At 34.2% G+C, this 26,537-nt stretch overlaps 1 protein-coding gene across 7 annotated transcripts in view; it reads right to left on the bottom strand.

Annotated features, from left to right (window-relative positions):
* LOC115220420 (KH homology domain-containing protein 4) overlaps positions 1-26,537 on the bottom strand; it is a 113,831-nt gene that overhangs the window by 67,500 nt on the left and 19,794 nt on the right. For 5 of the 7 annotated variants that reach the window (XR_003882527.2, XM_036509973.1, XM_036509971.1 and 2 more), the window contains exon 2: positions 9,511-9,646. The exons of 1 other annotated variant lie outside the window; for it this stretch is intronic. Coding sequence is in view for 4 of the 6 variants with exons in the window: in XM_036509973.1 (XP_036365866.1) it covers positions 9,511-9,646 (136 nt within the window). In the remaining 2 variants the exon portion in view is untranslated. Of the gene's footprint in view, positions 1-9,510; positions 9,647-26,537 lie in introns of those variants that run through there. One more of the 7 variants, XM_029790545.2, reaches the window with a different exon arrangement.

The raw sequence follows: 26,537 nt of genomic DNA, 5'->3' as shown, positions 1-26,537 counted from the left end.
AGAGAAGTATGTAAGTTAGAAATAATTATCTTTTCAACAACCAACAAATTTCCTTATGTATTTATGTAGCAGCAAGAAAAAATGTCCATTGATGATAATTTTTATATTTAGTATTTCTTTATCAAGCTCCTGGAATGATTGTAACAGAATCCTAAATTAACACTAAAGTGACACAAATTGCATTGCACAATTTCAGATAAACAAAAATGTGGTTAGGAAAGATACGAGGATTGGATGTGTTTATAACAAAAGAAATTTGATAAAGCTTTGTGTATTTATAGATGTTGATAGTCAAAGAGAAGGTGGGAAGTATTTTTTATAGTAACCAATCATTGGCTAAATGAAGAAAAAACGTTTCTATATGAAAAACAAAATACTCAGTTAAAAGGCACTAGTACATCCCATAACTGATAAAATTTATGAGTGAAAAGCACAACAGGTAATCCTGAAGCGATTAGTTATTGAACACTAAAATTACTAGTCATTTTCACATAAAAATTATCTAAGTACCTTGTGTCACCCTTTAAACTATGGAATACAACTGAAGACATAAAAATTTACATTATTTGTAACACACACAACTGATTAATAAACTAAGGATCAAAACTGAAAAATTATTAGATAGATTTCTATTTATCATAAGACTGATAAATATTTAAAGTACGGTATACATATACGTGTGCGTATGTGTGTGAGTGAGGGCACATGGCTTAGCGATCATAGTGCACTTATGATCGTTAGATTGTGATTTCAATTCCAAGACTGGGTTGTTTGTTGTGTTCTTGAGCAAAACACTTCATTTCACATTGCTCTGTGACCACTTTGACACCTGACGTGTGGTACACAGTGCACCTGTTCAGACAACATTGATTTGATGGAGAGAGAGTGAACTGGTGTGCAGCACGAACATTTGATCACTATAAACAAATTATTTGTGCAGGTTGATTGGCAAAAGCTAAATGCTTATATGTCAGCTTTGACAGGAAAGTCCTTTATATATATATATATATATATATATATATATATATATATATACACATACAAGCACACATTCAGACCATCAGCCCTCTTTCACATGCACATACATACTCTCTTATACACAAACGGAACTTCGTGTTGGGGGTCGTCTTTATTTTGCTATCTCCCCTACTTCTTCGCTCTCTTGTGTGACCCTTCTGTCCAGGAACCAGTTGCCATGATAGATCGTTAGCCACCACACACATTTTTTTCTCTCCTTGTTTTTTTCTGTGTCCCTTTCTGTAGAAGAGCGTAGGCTCGAAACATAAAAGACTTTTTCTATTCCTGAGTGTTATACTAATACATTTGTTTGTTTTGTACACCACCTGTCTTCGTCTTTTGTTTTTTTTTTCGTAAAATCTCCCTATATATATATATATCCTTTTATTCATTTAGTCTTTCACCAGTTCCTGCATTGCAGCCTTGCTGGGGTACTGTATTCAAGAGTTTAGTTGAGCATAGCATATCAACCTCAGTAATTATTAAGTAATTATTTTATCAATGTGTGTCACAGCTGAACAGTTAATGTAACAGTTCAACAGCATCACTGCAGTTAAGTGGTATAAACACACACAATAGAGTTCTATACTGTGTTTGCTTACAAAATTTCACTCAAATGCTATAGAAGAGAACACTTACCCACGGTACTACACAGTGGGATTAAATTCAGGACCCCATGGTTGCAAAGTAAACTTTTTAACCATAAAGATATGATTGCACCGGCATTACTGATACGTTTTCCAGAATCCATAGCTCAGTGGAGCAGCAATGTCGTTCATGAGAACTGGGTTCAAGCCTAGCCATAAGAACATTCCTTTCTTTTGAAAATAAAAATGTAATACAGTGTATTAAGATTTGTTGAAACCTTTACCAACTTAGTTACACACTAGTAGAATAATACAATGGATAGATTACAGCTTCAATTTTGTTCTGTAGTTAAGATTGTTTATTTCTTGATAGAGAGATAATCATTTCATCCCAATATTAATCAGAATTCACTTCTTTCTTTCCTTCTTTTTTTAATTTTTTTTTTTATTTAATGTGAAGTTTTAAAAATTTCTCCTCATTGGTAATCATGTATGGCACTGTTTCATCCTTTTTAGAAATCTTCAGCATGGTATAACCTGTGACTTATATTTCATAGTTTTTCTATAAACTTCCAGCCAACTTAGTTTCAAAATATCATAGAATAACCATGGGTACTACTAGTTAGAAATTACTTAGTCATTAAAAAAAATTGTTACACAACTTTTCTGCCATTCTCTCTCAATATGTTTAAGGTCACTAGTTCTCCAATAATGCTCAGAGATTAGAAATCCTATTAATAGAAAAGTAGTTGGGAAGAAAATCATATATGAAAGAAAATAGTAGTATTCATTTGAAGTCAACAAAGTGGGTTGCACAAAAGGTTGTAGCTGCTGCAAATTGTAATGTTCTGAACTAATGTAAGTATAAATACCTAAAAGCTGTGCCTGCAGCGAAAGCACTCAACCTTGGATTGATTGATAGGTCAAAGGAAGTGGGTCTATTAGAATAACAATATTAAAGCCAGATACAGACTTTGGTCGGAATCAGTAGGCCATACATACATATGTACAAATACACGTGTGTATCATCATCATCATCAGCACTTAATGCCATTTTCCATGCTGACATGAGTTTGACAGGAGCTGGCAAACCAGAAGGCTGGATGCCTTTCCTAATGCCAACCACTTTACAGAATGTGCTGGGTGCTTATGTGGCATCAGCACAGATGCTTCTTATGTGAGACCAACACGAGTGCTTCTTATGTGAGACCAACACGAGTGCTTCTTATGTGGCACCAGCACCATGGTTGCCAAGTAGCTTACATGACAAAAGACCTCTCAGCTGAGAGAAGGAGTGGAATCAAAGAAAGTGGCTGTGAGCCAAGTAAGAGGTTAGAGTACAATAGAAGGACAGAGTTATCTTACTGTAGAGTAGATACTTGGCTACTCCAATAGGACAAGGAAGGAAAGGAAGGGGAGAGTTAGAGAAAAAGATAAAGACAATCAGAGAGAGAGAGAGAAACAGATGGTGTTGGAGATGTATTGGGGTCTACCTGCAGGGATCCGTGGAGTGGGGTATATGTAGTACAGAGGGAATAGAGGGACATGTTCTATAAGAGTGTGGGAAGAGATGTTTAGAGATGAGGAGGACACAATTATAGTCAATGATAGTGAGAGAAACTGGAGTGGCTGGGAGGTGGGTATATATACATCAAAAGAATTTAGAAACTCTGAGAGAACGTCAAATACAGTGGAACTGAACCTGAGACCACATGGTTGGCAAGTATGCTTCTAAACAACAGTCATTCCTACACCTACACACACATCAGGCTTTTGCACAGTTTCTGTCTGCCACTTACCCAATGCATCACAAGATAAAATGGGTAGAAGGGAACTCAAAACTGCATGGTTAAGTAGTGAACTTCTTTACCACACAGACATGCCTGCAGCTATATATATATATATATATATAAAATATCATCTGGGGAATAACCTTATAATATGCATTTTCAAAGCTCCTATACAGTTATTGGCTACCATATGCCATCAGAGAGCAGGATTCCTCATGCTTCATAGCACTAGGTTGGACCCTTGATTTTCACTCCCACATGTCTGGTGTGAGTACACAGCTATTGCAGGATCATATTTATACAACAATATGTATAAATGGAAAATTCAGCAACGAACAGCTGTTACTAATGCACAGAAACAATTGTTGTGATTTGGAGTAAAGGATGTTCACTCCATCTTCTTGTATTAGAAATTTTATATAATTGGCAAAAATATAACTGTCCACAAATATAACAATATCTGTTTCAACACATGATTTCACATCAGGAATCTTAAAAAAACAAATACATAAACGTGTACACACACACACACACAGTGTATAGATAACAAAGTTATGTGGATGCATGTGTGTGTGTGTGTGTACATATAATACCAGAAGTAAGTAGCTAGTGTTGCACGGATAACTGAGACTTGACAGCATGGAGCTGCACAACAGAGCAGCAATTAAGTGCATATGCTTATATTTACGTACAGTCTTCATTTGAATTGAGAACACCAAGAAAGTGAACCACTTGTTTTACATCCTCCCCTTTCTACCTTTCTCTTCTATACATGTCTGCCTGTGTATATAAATGTGTTTAAATCCAATTTCTCTGATCTTAACTATTTGTTAACAACTACTCATTAAACACATGTCTGTCTCTCTCCCCTTTTTCTTGCTCTGTTTTCTCTTGCTTTCCCTGTCTAATTACAATTGCCAGCATGTCTCCCTTTTTCTCTTGTTCTCACTACCTGTTTTTTCCCTCTTTCTGACTCCAACACACACATGCTTACACTTACAGGTAACTGCTTTATTAATTAGTAATAAAGAGATGGAAAGTGGTAAATGTATGCACACACAAAATCATATGGACATCATCATCATCGTTTAACGCCTGCTTTCCATGCTAGCATGGGTTGGACGATTCTGACTGAGGGCTGGTGAACCAGAGGGCTGCACCGGACAGATAGAGGAAAATAGAGTGGCTGTAAGCTTCTGGTAGGATACAAACACAGATGTTCCCACAAATTTATATAATGAGTCTAATCTGCACAAGATCTTTATATACACAATATTCTCTGCAAAAGATCCATTTCCATTGTTTTTGACACAATCCCCTTAAATTTTTAACTTTGGACATAGCTTAAAATCAGAATTTGGCCATGGGAAAGCAAAAGAAAGAAATTAATTCATTTGTGTAGTTGTCTGGATTTAACTTTTAATTCAAAATGAAAAATACATAGCAGTTTTAATTGCTGTATTTATTTCAGAACATTCCAGAGGAGAATTGGGTTGTAACTTTGGTTTCTTTGGGTTGTTTATGCATTTTCTTTTACATTTCCACATACATACACACATTTGTGTAGTGTGATATATGGCCTTTGCAGACATAAACAGGGTGCATAAGGTATTTGAGGACATACCTTTTTTGGGTCATTGCTGCATTTTTTTGGTAACTCTGTATAATCTTTGTTTCAAAAAATGATAATGGCAGACCCTCAGCTAACTCAAGAAATGAAGAAGCATGTTTGTTATTGTGGTTATAAAGGATGAGCATAGCAATTTAGAAATATCTCGATTTTTAAAAGTTGCCAGATCTTTCGTCTACAAAGTTTGTAAGGAGCTAGAGACTGAAGATGGTAACAATATCACCAGTATCAAAGCAAGTTCAACAGACCATTGATTACAATCCCAGAAAGTTCAGGAGGTCAATTGCAAAAGATCTCCATGTGTCAGAAGGAACAGTCAGAAATATTGTCCATGAAGATATCAGATATAAGTCTTATATGATGAGGAAAGGTCAATTTGTCATGATGAAAGGCATTTCAACTATACTCATACTGTTATATATATATATGTATATATATATATATATATTACATGGGAAAATGTGAGCAAGAGAAAAAATATTCTTAAGATTATAAACCTGGAAAATTACAGGACAAGTTATTACATCTGGTAAAGAACAGAACAAGAAAAGTTGAACTTAAAATATTGCAGCTAAGGATAAAATTTGAATATTAAAAGTCGCTTGATTTTAATTTACAAAGTAACATTATAATTGAAAAAGTACTATCATTTTATGTGACACAAGGGTGTGACAGTACATGAATGCTGACATGTCACAGCTTTGCTTGAGTGAAATCTTGAATTATATTTACAAACCTTAACACGGCCTAGTCACTGTACTTTTGAAGGACTTCAAAAATGAAAAAAAAAAATCCTTTACTTGAAAAGCGGGTAAGGAAGAGCATCGATATCATCATTTAATGTCCAACTTTCTCATCTAAACCCATGCTAACATGAAAAGAATTAACTCTCTTACAATGGAAATCAGATATGTCCACTCAAAATTTCTTGCCCTCAACTGCAAAAAGCTATTTTACTAACCAATCTCTTGTTGAGGAATGTCACACACACACACACACTTAGGACTGCAATGTTGAATGTGCTATCCATTTTTCTAACGACAAAAGAGTGTGTTTTCAGGGAGATTTTGATAACTATTTGTAACAGGTCAAGTATCAACATAGGGGTTCCTTCATTGATACATAAATAGTTACTTTGTTGTGTGTTTTTAAATTTACCATGGATTGGTAAACAGAGCAATTCTGTTGTATAATGGCTTCTGGTTTAGAATGGGTTGGATGCAGCTGAAAGATCATACTGTTAAAGCAATGAATGTAAACAAAAAAGGAAAGAAATGCACACATTGAACACTAGCTCTACACCACCACTAACAACATAACCAGCAGTCAGTCAGTTGCTATATACACATTTGTGCATGGGTACGTGTGTGTGTGTGTGCACATGACACACAGCATACACAGACATAAGCACACAATACATAGGTAGAGGAAAGTAATATAACAGTGTTGAGTGTGGGAGTTTTTTTTTTAATCCAGTTTGTTCAGTCTTAGAGTTATTTTGTCTACATCTAAAATCCCTACCAGGGATTAACAGGAAATCCTATTTACAGAGGAGTATTGTAGTTAAATGATTGAGTATTTTAATTTACCTGAAATATATATCCTTCAGACATTATACAGATTTTTCTGTAATAATGAAAAAAAAAAAATCAGAATTATGGGGATTGGTCAATATTTATTGTAGGAGATTAATATTTTTGTTACTTTGGTTGTTTGGCCCGAGGTCAATCCTGGCTAAGATAAATAAATCCCACCCATTACTATCAATCTTTTATAGGTTGTCTATGACTACATTATCTCAGGTATCTCCAATCAATTATTTAAAGCTGGTTGAGTGATCACCCAGAGGTTTACAAGGTTATTTATTTGCTATTGAGGAACCTATGCCTTGCCAAATACTTACTGCAAGCAGGAAATAATATAACACAGCAAGTTTTTAAAATGGTAAACTACATTAACAGTTTTACATTTGTAGAACATAAGTTTCAATGCCATAACTAAATATCAATTCCTGTTTTCTTGAACTTTAGTTACTGCCAAAGATTAACTTCAGGCCCAGAGTAACCACCAAGTGAAGCAGGAAAATCAACAATAAGTCTGTTCCATCCATCATAAAGATCTAGCTTTAGTCTTACAAGGTAATTCTCAGCAGTACTGGTACCACAAAGGTACACTTAGTACACTCTTAACCCTTTTGTTACTGTATTTATTTTGAGAAGCTCTGTGTTTCTTTCAATTAATTTTAAATATAACAAAGAATTTAGTAAAATAACTCAGTTATCATTAAGCTAGTATTAGGAATATAAATTGTGGCAAAGGTTTGGTGGAAGATTTTAATTCAAAACTTATGAAAACAAAACATTTGTACCACTGAGCCAGAGCCGGTTTCAGCCGGGTTGGTAATGAGGGTTAAGCAGGGACAGTGTATAGTTTGAGAAGATTCTCTAATCTCATTAATGGCAGGACAATTTCTATAGTCCTGATACCACAAAAATAATGTATCCAATTCACTCTGTAAAGTGGGTGGTATTAGAAGGTATCTACTTACAGAAACCATGCCAAAACTGAGGCCCTGGAGCATGACATGGTTCTCCAACCAATTGGATCCTGTGGAACTGCCCAAATCATGCCAGCAAGGAAAAATGCATGTAAAATGATTGATTGATTTATAGCTGGATGGATATGTGTGTGTGGTCACTCTTAAGAGCTTCTAATAACATGTAAACCTGTACAACTGTCACATGGTCAAGCCATCAAGGACTAAACAGTAAAACCCTACCAAGCCTGTTTCTTAAGGAGGATAGTTTTGTTGGACACCCTGAAGGGTCAATAGCTGTCCAACAGCCATGAATGAGAGACTATGTAGTTTTTTAGTTCAATCCTACTACACAGAACCTTGGACAAGTTTTTTACAATAGCCCTGGGCTGACCAAAGCTCTGTGAAAGGATTTGGTAGATAGAAACAGAAAGGTGTGTGTGTGTGTGTGTGTGCATGTACATATGTCTGTCTATATGTGTGTGCACCTCTCCATACCACGTAACAGGTATCTATCTGGCTGTGGAGGAGATACATGAGTACCCCAGTAGGAAAGAGAGAAAGTGTGGTAGAGATGAGATATCAGGGTATGCCCCACAAGATACAAGGTGGATAGAGAGTGAAAAATGTACTATTTAAACAGCTGATTAATTCATTTCCAAAAGGCTTGCATAAAGGAACAATTCTGAGTGATGGAAAATTTCATTCATAGACAAATCGTTATTGGTAGTAATAAGAGAAAAGGCATTTTTATTTTTAGAATTGATTAGAACTGATATAATTACAAATCATAAATGCTAATATTTGCGCTGATTATTAATGTTACAAAGATGAGCAAAGCTAGTATGTTTTTGTCAGTGCCAATATTTTGGCAAAGACAATTCTATATTAACACTTCAGCATTTAAACCAATCATATCCAGCCTAAATATTCTACCTGTTTTATGTTCAAACCACCTGGGTCCCATCTCTCGTACCTACCCTATGTCATTTAAAAAAATAAACAACCACACCAACAAAAGCTCAAAGCTACATGATGATACATGATTAATTCAAAACAATGTGAATAAATAAACATTACATTAGACAGATTAATCTGATGGTAAAGAGTTAGACAGATACTCATCACAACCAACTGGTAAATTAACTAAAAATCATTCTGGTAATTTTTAACTGAAAAAGAAAAGAAATTTGCAACAAACTGATTGTGCATGCAAACAATTATTACCAATATTTTCCATTTATTTCTTTTTGAGGACATTCACTTCAGTGAAATGCTTATACGTACAGACATATATAGATATATTAATATATATATTAATATATATTGGTTCGTGTTGATACCACATAAAAAGCATCCAGTCTGCACTGAAGTGGTTGGCATTTGGAAGGGTATTAAGCTGTAAAACCTTGCCATAGCTGGTGCCACGTGAAAAGCACTCGTGCAGGGCAGTTGGTGTGAGGAAGGGCATCCAGCCATGAAAACTATGCCAAAACAGACACAAAAGTCTGGTTCAAATTTTGGCACAAGGCTAGTATTTCAGGGGAGCAGCAAAGTACTCAACTGGTACTGATTTTACGTTCTGAGTTCAAATTCCGCCGAGGTCGACTTTGCCTTTCATCCATTCGAGGTCGATAAATTAAGTACCAGTTACGCACTGGGCTCAATCTAATCGACTGGTCCTCGCCCCCAAAATTTCGGGCCTTGTGCCTAGAGTAGAAAAAGATTTTATCAACCCCCAAAAGGATTAAAGACAAAGTCAACCCTGATGGCATTTGAACCCAGGACGTAAAGACAGAAGAAATGCTGCAAGCATTTCGCTCAGCATGCTAATGATTCTGCCAGCCTTAACATATATTGGTATGTATATTAACACCTACATACACACAAAGAATAAGTGACTGACTGCAGTGAATTTATAAAGTAAAACTAATAAACTATCTATCTTACCTTAGATTTAGCATTCACAACTGGCTGCACTAGTTGAGAGGGCTTTAATTTTCCTTTAGCAATAAGCATAGCATTAACTTTGGCTGCAGCCTCAGCAGCAGCTTCGAGACTGCTTTTGGACTGCGCAATCTGGCTCCTGAAAAATAAAATAAGGGAAAAATCTAGAACACTTCTATCAAGAGCATAAACAAATTCAAATATATATCATCCTCATTTAATGTCCACTTTTCCAATGATTGCATGGGGTTGGATGGGGGCTTGTTGGAGCAGATCTTTCAACAGCTGAATGCCCTTTTTATTGACAACCTTCACCTGCTTCCAAGTAAGGTGATATTCTCCATGGCCTCATGTTTTCATGGACGATTGTAAATGAAAGGTAGTTTCCATGACAATGACATTTGCTTGAAGTCAAAGTATGGAGACACTGACACACACACACACACACACACACACACACACACACACACCACACACATACAATGAGCTTCTTTCAGTTTCTGTTGACCAAATTCACTCACAAGGATTTGGTCAGTTTGATAGAAGACACCTGCCCAAAGTACCATAGAGTTGGACTGAACCCGAGACTGTGTCATTAGAAAGCAAACATCTAACCAAGCAGCCATGCCTCCCTGTGTGTGTGTGTGTGTGTGTGTGTGTATGTATATATATTCATTCACATACACACAGAGCATGTATATATTTACATAGGCATGATATAAGTGCAGGTTTGTTTCTACTCTATGAACACTGTTGGCTGATGTCTTCTACAACAGGACAAACTGACCAATATCTTGTGAATGAAATATAGAAGACAGAAACTGGAAAAGGCCTATTGTGTGTGTGTGTGGTGTGTGTGTGTGTTCCCCTGTGCTGACTTGAGTATGCTATAAACAAAAGCTCCTGTCATACAGTGTTATTCATTTGCACTCCTTTACAAAAGCATGTTTGGCCACTGAGGTATGAGTCGTTCTGAAGGATTAAGGGATACATTAACATTTTTTGGAGACAGGTGAGATTGACAAGAAGAGCAGCAGGGCATAGGAAAATAGGAAATCATCATCATCATTTAATGCCTGTTTTCTTTGCTGGCAAACAGAAGAACTGCACCAGGTTCCGGTCTGATTTGGCTTGGTTTCTACAGCTGGACACCCTTCCTAACATCAACCACTTTACAGTGTGTGCTGGGTGCTCTTAACGTAGAACCAGCATGCGTATTATTATTATGTGGTGCCAGCACAGGTGCTTTTTACACAGTGCCCACACATGGCTCTTGCAAAGTGGATGCTAAAATGATGGTGCCTGTATGTCTGTTTCATTCGGTCTTGACAGTGTGTGTGATAGCTATAAACAAGTGCCACCATCACAGAAGCAGTATCCATCTCCAATCTTTCACAAAAATATGCCCAGTCACAAAGAAATATTACCTCACTTGGAAAAAGATGAGTGTTTGTAGCAGTAAGGGTATGAAACATGCATTATCTTGTAGCTTTGAGATTTTGATGATGTGATTGCATATTTTTAGAAGGATATTGTAGGGTAGGTGTGAGAGGCCAGATCTTGACAGTTTGAACATAAAACAGGCAGAATATTTGGGCCAGATACGGCTGGTTTAAATGCTAACAAATTGATGAATTCCATCTGATCTATACAAGCACGGAAAAGTGGAGATTAAAACAATGATAATAATGATATGTTCTGCGTACACATGTGTATGTGTTGCATATGTATACTTTTATTCATTTACTAGTTTCAGTCATTTGACTGCGGCCATGCTGGAGCACCACCTTTAGTCAAACAAACTGACCCCAGAACTTATTCTTTGTAACCCTAGTACTTATTCTATCGGTTCCTTTTGCCAAACTGCTAAGTTATGAGGATGTAAATACAAACACACAAACACATACATATATATGATTGGCTTCTTTCAGTTTCCATCTACCAAATCCATTCACAACACTTTGGTCAGCCAAAGGCTATAGTTGAAGACATTTGTCCAAGGTGCCACACAGTGGAACTGAACCTAGAACCATGTGGTTGGGAAGCAAGCTTCTTAACACAGCCACTCCTGCACCTATATAAAATATGTGTTATATGCATCATCATCAACATACAAACACACACACATACATACATACATACATACACATGCATGTATAGATATATATATTCACACATATGTATACATACACATATACAAATGCATGTAAGAGATGTATTCACACACACATGATCATCATTTGTCTGTTGTCCATGTTGACATGAGCTGGACCGTTAGACCAGGGTTGGTAAGCTGAGGGGCTACACCAGACTCCAGTCTGATTTAGCATGGTTTCAACGGCTGGATACCCTTCCTAACACCAACCATTCCAAAAGTTTAATGGATGCATGACACCAATATCTGCCACAACTATTTTGCTTGATTTCATGGGTCTTCTACTCAAGCACAGCATATTGCCAAAAGCCTCGGTCATTTGTCATTGCCTGCTTGACTTCTTGAGATATTGCTTAGGCACAAGAAATAATAGCCATAATTATCAGAGTTCAATATATTCCATTGCATTAAACTTCGAAAATTCACATCTACATTGCTTTCCCAGATGTGCAGGCATGACTAAAAGAGTTTACTTCCCAATCATGTAGTTTGGATTCAGCCCATGCTGTGTGTGTGTGTGTGTGTGTGTGTGTGTGTGTGAGAGAGAGAGAGAGAGAGAGAGAGAGAGAGAGAGAGAGAGAGAGAGAGGAGAGAGAGAGAGAGGTTGCAAGATAGTGACTCTCAATTGTAACTGCCATATGATGCCAATATTTCCAATGTTGTGTAAAAACATGTCTGGCCAAAACGAATATTGCTTCGCTTGGAGACAGGTGAGGGTTGGCAACTGGAAGGACATCCTGTTATGTCTGACCTATGCAACCATGTTTGAAAGAATAACAGAAGACAAACAATAACTTCAACCCTTTAGCATTCAGATTATTTTGTCAAATGTAAAGTTTATTCATGGTTTTGAATTCATCATGCATTATCTTGAAGCTTCAAGATTTCAATGACATGACTGTTTACGTTTAGAATGACATTGTAAGATAGGTGTGACAGGTCAGATCTGGCCAGTTTAAACAAAAAACACGTAGAATATTTGGGATACAGCTGTTTAAATGCCAAAGAGTTAATTTTTATAACTGTTCTTCCAATTTCATGTAGTTTGCTTCTTAAGAGACAATATTTTACAATCAAAGGAACACACTGTATAGTGAGATGATATCACCAATTTAAAATACAACTAGTGCTACAGTGAACTGATGTGAATTGCTGCCGTGAATGAGGTGAAATTAAAATATTGTAGGATATATGAAAGAAAAACAAAACAAAGGGATTAAAATAAAATAAGCAAACATCAAAAGTTGTAACCAAGGAAGACGTACAATTAAATAATTAAAACAACAATAAAAAAAAAAGTATTGGTTAGACATTTTTTAATTGATCATTCTGACCCAGGTCATTGTTACTACACTGTAGGTTTGGTAAGCAATCGATTAATAATGGTACTGAAATTTGAGTAGCAACAGAATAAAGTGTAGACTATTTTTCAGGAAGAAACAACTGGATATGTGAGGCAAGTGCATGAATGAGAAAGAAATGTTAGAGTGGCAATAATTGTAATGCTTTTGACATGTGATTTAGTGGATCAATATAAAGTACTGCAAATTCATCTTTAATAGTACCTGAGGCCAAAGTTGACCAAAGAAAGAATAAGAACTCACAATATAACTCAAAAGATTGGTATTGATACAAATACAGCACATACTGTAAAGATGTGATACGGTAGACCCTTCTGACATAAAACCAATATGATGATGAAATAGTTGTCATGTAAACAATATATTCTGAAGCATCCTTTACTAAATACTAAAAGCAAACATAAAACTCATTAGTTTGTTTAGATTGCTACTCGTCTGTTTATTGATCAAATCAATTCATTGAAACATAACAGTGTTGTATAAAGAAACGAAAAAAACAACAAACCACCAGAGTCTATAGACTAAATCTTTTAGTGAAATGGAAATCTACTTATTTCTGTTTTCACTTTGATATAGAATTTTAGCTAAATGCAGACACATTTTAAAAATAACCCTCAAAGTAACACTAAAACATAACAAAAGTGAATAAAATCTAGTGATTTTAACCTAGCTAATTGACTAGTTTAGAGATTAAAACAAATTCACAACTTATTTCTCATATTTTAAAAATGATTTCCTCTTATTTTGGTTATTTCAGATACTCTTAAAGCAAAACAATTCAAGAGCTTAATAAGCATTGATATATTTTGAAACACTATTTCACTTTCAATCAGGAAGACAGAGGAAAGAAAAATTGTTAATTCTAAATTGTCATCAGATTTAACTCAAAGTAGATAATTCTTACTTTATTAGTCATTTACCATAATAAATAATTTACCCATAATAAATAAATGGCAAAAATGTTAAACTATTTTGATACAGGAGACCAGTTTGTACAGTTCCCGTCAACCATTAAAATATTACTCAGGCGTATAGTTCTAAAATAATCTATGCATTAATGATTCATTTCAAACTCAAGTGCAAAATGTCGAAGTAAAACATCTATAAATAAATTCTGAAAAGAGTACAAATTCAAAACTATGTACTGGTAACAAAAAGAAACTAAATCCATTTTTAAAAAGTGACAACAAAATGAATAGACTTTCTTTGATAGTAAATTGAATGGGGAAAACATTACAAAACAATTTTGATCTATTTTATGTGACCTGTGAAACAAGCCAGTCAGATGTGAAGCCCATGACACCAATGGTATTAAAGAACATAAATAATATTTATTGGGCAGCATTACCACCACCCTCCACACACCATGTACAAGTTTCACCAAGATTTCAGTATTGATGATGTATTGCAAAGAAACAAGATATACAGAGGTTTGCAAGGGAGGTTACACTTTAGAATACATTGACAATATCTTGTCTTTTGGTTAATTCTTAGAGTAACTCTGCATGAAGCTGGGGCAGTCATGGTGCATTACATGCATGAAGTGACTACAAATTATTTCCTTAAATATTGTAAAATACAGAAATATTCGAAGTGTGAGAAAATGTAAACATTACTTTATGCAAAGTGAAGTTGAGTCAAAATAAATTCTTGCCACGAACACAGGAGATATAATCAGTGTAAAATATATTTAATAGAATTGAGAATGACAGGCAGCTGAGAGTGGCAGTGGACTCACTAAAATAGAATGTCTGAAGGAATAGAAAACTTTAATGTTTAGTCAGTTGTAATAATATTAATGTGTAGAGAATACATAGTCTCAGTGCAAGAAATATTTCAAGTGCTTATATATTTTCAGAAGCTATAGTGAACACTTCTCTACAATAAAAGAATTTGTTTTCCCTGCATACACCGTTACAACTACCATCAGTGTGAAACAATAGAATAAGTGAACTGACAGATCTAACTTATGAATTTTGCTAAGCTTGAAAATGTTTTATTGAAGCAGTGCTTTGCTAACAAGTTCATACTTCTCAAATACAATGAATTCTTCATATTCTAATAGAAAAATACTATTGATTCTACAAAGCCTAAGTGTAGCTAAAGAAGTGCTGGAAGACAGTTAACAATTTATTTATCAGAAACATAATAAATATAAATGCCAGTACTTAAATTAAATGACTGACACTTAAGTTCACTCCTTTCTGATATAAACTCAATAATGTAAACTCTGCAAGGCATAAATGAATTTAATGGCAGTTGTGTGTCACAATCAACAGAGAGCTGGACAAATATATAAATGTAGATAAGTGTAAGCATAAATAGTAGAACTAGATGCAGCACACATGAACCATGATATAGTTTCAACTTAGTACTAAGAGTTCATGTATGTATGTATGTGCTCATGTTTATAAGTTGATGCATGTTTGTGTGTTAAAAAAATCTTGATCTTCATGTTATACACAACTGTGATCTTGAAACAACATTATCTTGATGTAATAATTAACTCTGAATGGTTGTGACTATATTTCCAGGTTTTATTCAACAGTGGCAGTCATGAGAATGTCATTATAACTACCATTTATAGACCACTTAAAAACCAATTTGTTGGTTTTTAATTGCATGTCATATTGTTATTGTTGTTCTCATTTGAGAGAATAACTGTGACATTACTTGATAATATTTATTTTTTTCACTTGGAAACCTGAAGAGACATTTATTAACAATATTTTTTAAGTTCAAAATAAAAATATGTTAGGGTTCAAATCAATTTGTACAATTTCTTGTTATGCCTTTGTTGTCTTAATAAATGGCCATGATGACAAACTATGCAAAACCCATTGAAAAATTCACACAGCAATCTTTCTTCCATGAAAACTCTTCAGATTAATCTATAAAATAACCTGTCACTGAGAATCCATTGGACAACAGAAATCGGTAGTTAGTATCTTCTAGAATACAATCTATACTCAGTCCCACAGCTGTTGCAAGACAACAGCCAGTGTGCATAAACAGTGACCCAATAATGAACAGTACCAAATTTGTTGTAAAACATTCCATGGAGTCTTGTTGTTGACATTTTAAAACACCTACTTTTATATTAACAAGGTCAGAAGCTAAGACAGACCCACCTATATCTATTTTAAGCTTACGTGTGTATTTATTGCCAAATTATATTTAATATGATAGCAATGTTAATACAAATAATAACTGTTCACATTGGTACAATGTCATAAAGTTGTAGAAAAGGGTAGAGGAGTTAATTGAATTGCCATTTGCTTACTACTTATTTTATCAAGTCTGGGGATCTGTGGAGATGGAAAGCTGCAGGGTTTGAATTCACAACACAGACTAATAAGAAAATTAGTCTGATGCAAGAAGCAGTCATTATTACCGTTGCTTCCCAAACTTCATAATCAAATTAATTTCTACCAGATGCACAACACCTCACACTTAAATTATCAGCATAGTCAATTAGATCAACCTTTGCGACTCCAGAAAAATGAAAGGCAAAGTCAACAACCTTCGTGGAATTAAAATTCAGAATGTTTTGATACATAACTAATAGCATTTTGTTGACCAACTGCTTTGCTAATTTTACCAATCCACTGTCCTACTTCTATAACAATAAAAGTTCTTACATAACAAACTTCATATTTATACTGAACAAGAGCTACCGTGTTGTAATATTTATAAACATAAAAATAATTAGAATAATAATCAACAGTTCTACTACGCTAAAAGGCTAATTTTGTGGAAGTAGCTATAGTTATTCAACTGTAAGACACTTGTCATAATCCTCAGACAAAAGTGTCTATATTATAACATCATAAGTACAACCCAACAGTTTCCATTAAGTAATTAGCTATCGTTACATAAATTTCAACAGCTGTCATTTTGAAGCAAACTTTCATTTACAATAATTCAAATCTACCCATCAGAAATGTATTTTCAGAATATAGTGACTAGTATGAAACAGTGAATAAGGTAATGAAAACTGCTAGAATTTCTTTTAATTCTGATTGAAAAAGAAATGGTTGATTGGTTTATTTAAAAAATGGCAAGGAATTTTCAAAATGAAAGTGTTATTAGATAAAAAAAATAAGGTTGAATGTTAGATGATCTATTCCAAGAATAACTGGAAAGTACAAATGGTGAAGGCTAAGAATTTGTACCTCATGTGTATTGCTTCTTTCCAAAAACACAAGTCAATTAAAGATTGAACTTGATAAATTATATTAATTAATGCAAACATGACATCCCAGAACTGAAATAAATAACAACAAAAATTTAACAAATGGAATTATAAACAGTACCTAATTTAATACAGGGAGGAAGGAGCTTAATTAATATTCTATTGCTAGCAGAGCTAATTTTCCTGGTTACATACATGCAAACAAATAAACGTGTGTATATTGAACACATATTCTCACTGTTCAATATTAGTGTTTGTGTGTGTGTGTGTGTATATATACCAATGAGTATTAGCAATTAAATAAACATGAGGCGATGACTGAACAGTCATAAGTTCAAACACTATTCAAAGGCATTATTGCATGCCACATATTGCAAGTTTAATTGCACAAAAGGAAATATTTCTCACCAAGAAGATAAACACAATGGGGGGAAAAAAGGTTCAACAAAAGGTAAATCAATTAGAAATTAATTAGAAGAAAATACAGCAAACTAAAATGTTGAGAGTAAAATAGACAAATTCGATCAGCCACAGCTAAATGAAATTCTTATAACTAAAAGCTAATTAACCCTTTAGTGTTTAAACCAGCCATATCCGTCCCAAATAATCTACCTGTTTTCTGTTAAAACTGCCCAGATTTGGTATCTCACACCAACCTATAATGTCAATCTAAAAACAGGTGATAACATCATTGAAATCTTAAAGCTACGAAATAATGCATGATTAGCCTAAAACAATATGGATGAATAAATATTATATTTGACAGAATAACCTGAATGCTAATGGGTTAAACTGACCTGTGATATAAATATGCTTACATTTATAGTGATGATAGAAATGTCTGATAAAGCTAGTAAAATATATATGATAACCATTATGCTTAAGCAAAGAAAAGCATTTCAGTATTTCTTCAGTTTAACAGGTATGGATGTTCTAAATTATATTCAACTAGTAACATATCACTTTAATGCAAGTGCAGAGATAACTTTAACTTAACCATTTAGCATTTAAACTGGCCATATCCAGCTCAAATATTCTACTCATTTTATGTTCAAATCGACGAGATCCAATGTCTCATACCTATCCTACAATATCATTCTAAAAATAAAGAATCACATCAAAATCTTGAAGCTATGAAATAATGCAGGATTAATTGAAAATGTGAATAAATAAGCTTTACATTTGACAATGATCTGAATGCAAAAGGGTTAATGCTTGTAAATATGTTCAAGAGGCACAGAACAAAATTCAAGAGGAAGTGCAATGTGTAACAAGGGACAATGTATTGAAGGATAGAATAAGTTTGTAGTTTAAAATGGGACTTTATTTATAATTTAACAGATTTATCTGAACAAGAAAAAATACTATTTGACACAACAAATAAATAAAACATATTCAATATGCTAAACAAAATTCAGAACAGGAAAACCTTCAACATTTTTATTCCAAATGGGATTTTCAACTCAATATTTATATGCTATTTTTTATAGCAAGGACCACTATTCAAAGTAGGAATTATTCGATCGTGGCCGTTGCCAGCCTCCCCTGGCACCTGTGCTGGTGGCACGTAAAAAGCACCCACTACACTCATAGAGTGGTTGGCATTAGGAAGGGCATCCAGCTGTAGAAACACTGCCAGATCAGACTGGAGCCTAGTGCAGCCTCCTGGCTTCCCAGACCCCCCTTTCGAACCGTCCAACCCATGCTAGCATGGAAAACGGACGTTAAACGATGATGGACTCTCCGATCAAGGACGATGTATGATCACTCAGCTTCTGCTGAACAACTAGCCCAAATGATTTATTTATAGTGATCAAATGCTCATCATGCTCACTCTCTCTCCATCAAATCAACATTGTCTGAGCAGGTGCACAGTGTACCACGCATCAGGTGTCAAAGTGATCGCAGAGCAACGTGAGATGAAGTGTTTTGCTCAAGAACACAATGCACAACCAGGTCTAGCAATTGAAATCACAATCGCTAGACTGTGAGTGCAACACCCTAACCACTAAGTTGTGTGTGTATATACACTCAGTGTAATTTAAACCTTACATTGCGCAACAAATAACCAGTATTTAGAACATCATGTGTATTATATTTGTATCCTTTATAATGAATCTCAGGTTTCAGTGCTGTACAGAAGAGTATATATAGAAAACAAAACATGCGAGAAGCACCTCATTCAATCAGTTTGATATCAGCAACTACTATATTGTCATATATATACATACATACATACAATTGATGAAGGATTATAAAGGGAAGGTGCTCGACTAGCTGTAGAAGACTATAAACCTTTCCCCTTAGAAAGGCTTCATAAAAGACTAGATTCTTTCAAAATTATCATCTTTCTATCTCTTCAGTGCTAATACCAAAATGACACATTTTCTTAATGGTACTTTTTAAATAGATGCTTACCATAAACCAAACAAAAATTTACACTACATACACTGATTATCTAATCATCTTAGATCCATGTTAGACATATCTAGTTAGAAATATTTCCCTTACAATCTCTAAATTATCGACAAACAAATTTTCAAACAATACTGAATATTACGATGAGGCACTGCAAAGAGGTGAGTTTCAGGATATCAAGTACATTGCTCCAGATGAACAAGAGTACCATACCAGTAAGATCAATAATTTCTATAGAAGCTGAAATAGCAGTAAGACTTGTTTACATGTACCAGGTATTAGAAAATACTTATAAAGTAGTTGCTGATGACTTATTTTCTCTTTGGAACATAATTGAAACAATTAAACAAACCAACACTGATTGTCAAGGGGAGGTGGAGGACAAACATAAACACACACAAACGTGTGTGTGTGTGTGTGTGTGTGTATATATATACAAAAGACTTCTTTCAGTTTCTGTCTACCAAATCCATTCACAAGGCTTTGGTTGGTCCAGAGCTACAGTGGAAGACACCTGCCCAAAGCGCCACTCAATGGAACTGAACCAGGAACCATGTGGTTGGAAAGTAAACTTCTTACCACAGAGTCACACTTGCACCTCTGTACATGCTGTACCCAGCTTCGCCCAGGAATCAAACACTTGTCTCCGGCATCACAGGTGGGAAACCAATGTCTGAATTGCCGCATTTATCTATCTTATGTTTATCTAATAATACATTATTTAATGAAATAGAAACATTGTTGTCCCTAAACCTCTCAACGAGAGATATTCAGTAGCAGCACTTGCCAATGTAACTGTTGTTTAGCCCCCGGAGACATTGTCTCCAGCTGGCTATATGACACACAATCTGTGTCCTTATATTTTCAAACAGGGGAGGTTAGCACCCCCAGCCACCACAAGGCAGTATCTGTGGACCGTATGGTTTCTGGGTTATTTCCCTTCCTAGGCACAGAATAACTCTTTGGCTGAGATGGCTAAACAATAGTAGCATTCGCCCCTAAATGGGACTGCCACATTAGGTTGGCAAAAAATTGTTACATTTTTTAATGTTCATGCAATAAATAATCCTTGCAAAACTACAAACTTGGTGTGTATTTAAGGTAAATTTCTACGGACACTGTTTTATCCAAAGTCAGCTTTCTTGCTAAATCTCAATTACCGCTGCTTGTCTCTGAATCTTTTTGCATGACAACTAAGAGGCAAATTCAAATCAGTTTAAAATATCTCCACATTGGTTTCATGTGTGCATGTGTGATAAATGAACTCATTCATCAGCTGTCATTTGTAAATGAGATAAAAGCCAATTACTAAGATTCACCACTGACAAGTGTAAACTAATCAACTTGTTCAAATGATTATTTTGTGGGGGGAGTGGGGGGGGGTACTGATAAATTTTAAAGACACATCATTTTAAGTTGATATTTCTACAGCCTTTTAGTAAAATTAATTCCAATCATGTTTCTCAGCACAACTTTGCAAAAAGGAAATAATTAGACTTCTGTACTTTTTCTATTTGTTTTATACATACCATCAGGAGATCTTCGGCTTTTTCAACAATTCTAAATGTTTAATTAGATTTTCAAGTAATCTCTTGAAATACTTTTAAATTGAAACAGTTCTGTCTCAACATAAACTGATAAATTAACAAGTTTGACACTGAAATATCGCTCTATAGGTGCAGGCGTAACCGTGTGCTAAGAGGTCTACTTCTCAACCACATTCCTGGGTTCAGTCCCATTGCATGACATCTTGAGCAAGTGTCTCCTATTACAGCCTCAGACCAACCAGTCTTGTGAGTGGATTTAGTAGACAGAACCTGAAAGAAGCCCATCATATATGTAATCCTCAACATTTAAACAAAAACTTGATAAAGGAATGAATGGAAAATTCACACATAAGACATGGCACACACACTCAGATTATATATATATATATATATATATATATATATATATATATATATATATACACACACACACACACACACACACATACATACATATACACACATATATCTGAGTGTGCATGTCTATGTTTATCTCCACTACCACTTGACAACTAGTGTTGGTGTGCTTACACTCCCTTGACTGAGTGGTTCAGCAAAAGAGGCAGAGAGAATAAGTACCAAGTTTTAAAAAAAATTGTACTGAGGCCAATTTACTCAACTAAAATTTAAGAGACCAATATTCCTACACAAGAACAGATGATAGCATGAGACATCCTCGCTTTCTTCTGTATTCATTTTTATTATTATTATTTCTATTCTGTTATTCTTCACCACCTCATCCCATTTCCTACACTGTCAGTCATCTCCTCTCCCCTAGCTCCCCCTAGTGCATGTATCAAGAGATGCAATTTGATTATAGGCAGGTTGAGAGAGGACTTTGCATTTACTAATAAGATCACCTGTAAAATATATTCTTCAAACGTTCAGAAGGCATCCTAGAAAATAGTTATCAACTTCTGTTAACTAACTTGTTTAATTGGCAGTCAAAAGCTGTGCATCAAAAGCATAGCACCCAGATTAAGAATAGACTGGAAATGGTTCAGGAAACTGTTACAATTGCTAGCAACAAAGGAATTATTTTTCCAAGTAAAGAGCAAATTATATGATGTCTGAGTAGAAAGAGTGATGCTGTATGGTAAATCAACATAGGACTGAATGAAGAAATTGTGTGAATGTTGGAATGGATTGACAAAAGCATGCATCACTTGATGCGTAATGTCAGAGTGTGTGAACAAATGAATACAAAAGGAATTTGATTAGTGTGAAAGAGTGAGAAGACAGCTGGTGTGAACAATGAAAGTTGGATGAAGATAGGCTGAGTGGAAGGAATCTGCCAGAAAGGAAAACACGCAAAGATGTCATGTGGGCTGATCTCAGGATGCTTAAGCCTCACAAAGGTGACATAAGACTGCAAGAGACAGTGTGGGAGCAGATCCAGAAAACCCATGCAAACAGACATAATGAGTGGGGAACAAAAACAGATGATGTGGTCAATAAGAATGAGCATTTAGCACAGTTCCAGAAATATCAAAAATAAAGAATTATGGATTAGGATTCAATTGTATACATATACACACTTTAAATAAAAATTAAAACACAAAATGTAAAAGCAAAAACATTTGGCATCACTTGAGGAAAAAAAAATTAAATTTAAACAGTTGTTTCTAGAATAGCCAAGCATGTGGATTATGATATTAACCCTTTTGATACCAACCCGGCTGGAACCAGCTCTGGCTCTGTAGTGCAAATGTCTTGTTTTCAAAAGTTCTGAATTAAAATCTTCTACAATTTATGTTCCTAACACTAGCTTAATGATAACTAAGTTATTTTACTAAATTCTTTGTTACATTTAAAGTAATTGAAAGAAACTCAGAACATCTCAAAATAAATACAGTAACAAAAGGGTTAAATAAGGATTCCATAAGCTGAAGGGAGAAGGCTTTAGATATAATGTTGGTGACAACTATATATGTACTCTAAACTGAATATATTCCTTCCCCATCAGTAACAAATCAATGGATGAGTTTTATCTTAAGTAGTACCAAATTAAAGAAAACTGACAAAAGCCTTAACAGTTATTTTGGATCTTTTCGGTTTGAACAGCAGTTTTTAACATAATTTCTAGGTAACTAAAAAATTTTAAACTTCGTATACTGGTAGAATGTGTTTATAAAACATTTTTTTCTCTTGGCTTTATTGAGAAAATTCTATAGTTTGTAAAATATTTGTTGTTTTTTTCTTCAATTCCAGCAATTTCAACCAATCAATGACGTCTATTGAGTTAAAAAAAAACATTCTGTGCTGTATGAATATGTCCTTTGTTTAAGAAACAGATTGGGTTTATTTACATTTGTGATACCCTTCCCCCCACCCCTAACCTTAAAACAGATTGAAATGCAACAGATCGATACTAGGGCCATAATTATGAGTGACAATTTCATATGACACCACTAGAAAAAAACTGCTGTTCAAATCGAAAAGATCCGTTATTTTTAATTTTTATGTATGGTAAATTTCAATTATGAACGCAATAAATAAAAACAATTGCTTTGTTCTATGAAACATTATCTTATAAAGTATATAAAAGTAAAAGCTTTGATATTAAGATATATAAGCAGTTTTCACTAATTAAAAAGACCCAACAAAAAAAAACCCAAAAAACTCTAAGATGATGAATGGGTTAAAACAAATATGACAGAAATATCAAGGCCTTTCTTCATAATAATAGAAACAAAAAATATAGACAACTTTTAAAATGTCATGACTATTTTAATATCCTCAACGCCACAAAGAAACAATGGCCAGTGAAGATTACAAATTTATATTATTCTCAGCATAAGTTAAATATTCTTTTGTTGTATTTATTTTGGCAAAGAATTTCAAGTGTTTTACGATATGCTAACAAAATCGTAGAGTCCTCTTCGATGTGTACAGAAAATTTGTAATCAAAGAAAATTGTAACATGCCTAAAATGTTAAATTTTCTTGCTTCTCGCAGCCTTGTTAAAATCATTTTTCATATTCCATACTCAGAATCAATGAAGACAGAAAACCCAAAATTTTAAAAGGTTCTATCAGTAAATATAAATTGCAAAGAGTAATAAATAGTTTTGCACTGACAATCCAAGACAACCTAAAATTTACTTAACACAATGTCACTTATATTAAGTTACTCTGATATTTTATTGTTATGCTACTACTATATACATTAGCAGAAACCATTCATCATTCAATTAGATCATACTAACTACAACCAGAGAGAAATAGTTAAGATGCTAACAGAAAGAAAAAATACTAGTAATATAGAACAGTATTTTGGGGAAAATTAAGTGCTTTTCGTTCAATTTGAAAACAGATAAAAAGGTAAGAGAATAAATCCCAGATGTTAGTTGATGTAAGAGAATGTTTGAAGATAAGACTTCCTAAAAGGAAGCTTTTGTAAATGTCTTTATTTTTCTTTTAAAGAAAAACCATATTCTTTCTGCAAAGTGATAAAATTGTTGCCGTTTTAACACTTTAATTTCTGGTAGACAAATTCCATTTAAGCTGATTTTTTTTTTTTTTTTCCTATTAACAAAAATAAGAAAGGCAGTGAATGAGAATTGGTATATATGAAGATTATACTTCATTTCGTATCAAATATGACTCGAAATGATATGAAGTTCCATGTGTAAGTATCAATAAAATAATCAACTTAGAAGATCACATTGATAATAAGATTCTGAATAAAATGAAAACCTACAGCAAGGGAGCTTTCAGCTTGGATGATACCTGATGCAGCAGGTGATACATTAGATTTATATTCTATCCACAAGGAGAGAGGTGTCTCACATATGTTCAATGCCATGGAAACAAAGACAGGCTGCATCTAATGTTATATGCCAAGCTAACTTAGAAAACATAAAAATAAAGATGAAACAACTAAAAAAAGAATATACAATGAGAGGGGTCAAGATAATCTCCTTTCTCAATACACAAATAAAAAGAATATTAAATAGTACAGAAAACGCTATTCAATAATATAAGTAACCAAGTGTATATAGATTATACATTAAATGATAACTATTGAGGAAAGCAAACATGATGGGGACTGGAATGGGAGACCAAATATATAAAGGCAATATAAAATATATCTAAAATACATGGCAAAGAATATAAAATATATGTAAAATATATATAACATTTATAAAATATATGCAAAGAATATATAACTGACTGTAGAGAATCTTTGTGAAAGGTAGGGTTCTGCTTGAGTGAGCAAGCCTACTTTGATAGGTAGGTGAAATGATATAACAGAAATGCATTTTAATTGCAGAGTAGAATGTATAATTAGTTCAGTTGAAGAATTAAAAACAATAAATGAACAAACTGACGATATAGGAGATGTGTGGGCGATTACCGAAATGTCTAAGCTGAATAGTATGAGCTACTTTAATAAATAAGCCAGAAAGAGATCAGTGGAGCAAAAACTACAAAATCAATTCTTCAAATCCTTTAGAACTTCTGTTAGAACTTTTTTTTTTTTCAAATTACTAAAAAAGCTATGAACATTAAACTGGCACTTTATATTATACAAACACTGAACACTTAAAGCAAACATTAAAGGCAGTTAGTTAGGACCTGTCATCATAAATACTGGGAAGCAGAAATAATTCTTATAGATTATAGTTAAAAGGGAAATTTAATGGCTAAAATGCTGAATTTCAAATCAATATCTTTAATAAGCAATAATCAATTTGCTATCCTATACAATCTCAGTATTTATATAAAGCAAGAAATTTATAAACTGAAAAAGATAGCAGAGAAATATTTTATTTTTCCATAAATTATCAAACTAGAATAGAAGAAATTGTTTCACAATTTGAAAGTGGTAGAAAGAGAGGACAATTGGTTGCAGAGGGATTCAAGTTTATGTAAAAAGAGTGGTTTTTAAAAAAATTTTGTTTGTTTGTGGAGTTTCACATAAATAAAGGAATAACATAAGAGCTATAATTATTTAGCAATAGAATCAATAGAATAATCTATGCTGTTATTGGTTTTGTGCTGGCTATTGCACTTGGCAACACTGACAACTCTTCTGACATGGTGTCTGAAAAGTCAGCAATAATACCAAGTGCAATGGTCAGTGTGAAACCAACAGTCACATTCTGATCAACACAACCAGCAATATACTGCTTAATAATATATATATATATCATCATCATCATCGTTTAATATCTGTTTTCCATGTTAGCATGGCTTGGACGGTTCGACCGGGGTCTGGGAAGCCAGGAGGTTGCACCAGGCTCCAGTCTGATCTGGCAGTGTTTCTACAGCTGGATGCCCTTCCTTATGCCAACCACTGTGAGAGTAGTGGGTGCCTTTTACGTGCCACCGGTACAGGTGCCAGGGGAG

Source organism: Octopus sinensis, linkage group LG16 (genome assembly GCF_006345805.1).
Source record: "Octopus sinensis linkage group LG16, ASM634580v1, whole genome shotgun sequence".
Classification (NCBI taxonomy): Eukaryota; Metazoa; Mollusca; class Cephalopoda; order Octopoda; family Octopodidae; genus Octopus; species Octopus sinensis.
This window is presented reverse-complemented; position numbering and strand designations above follow the sequence as displayed.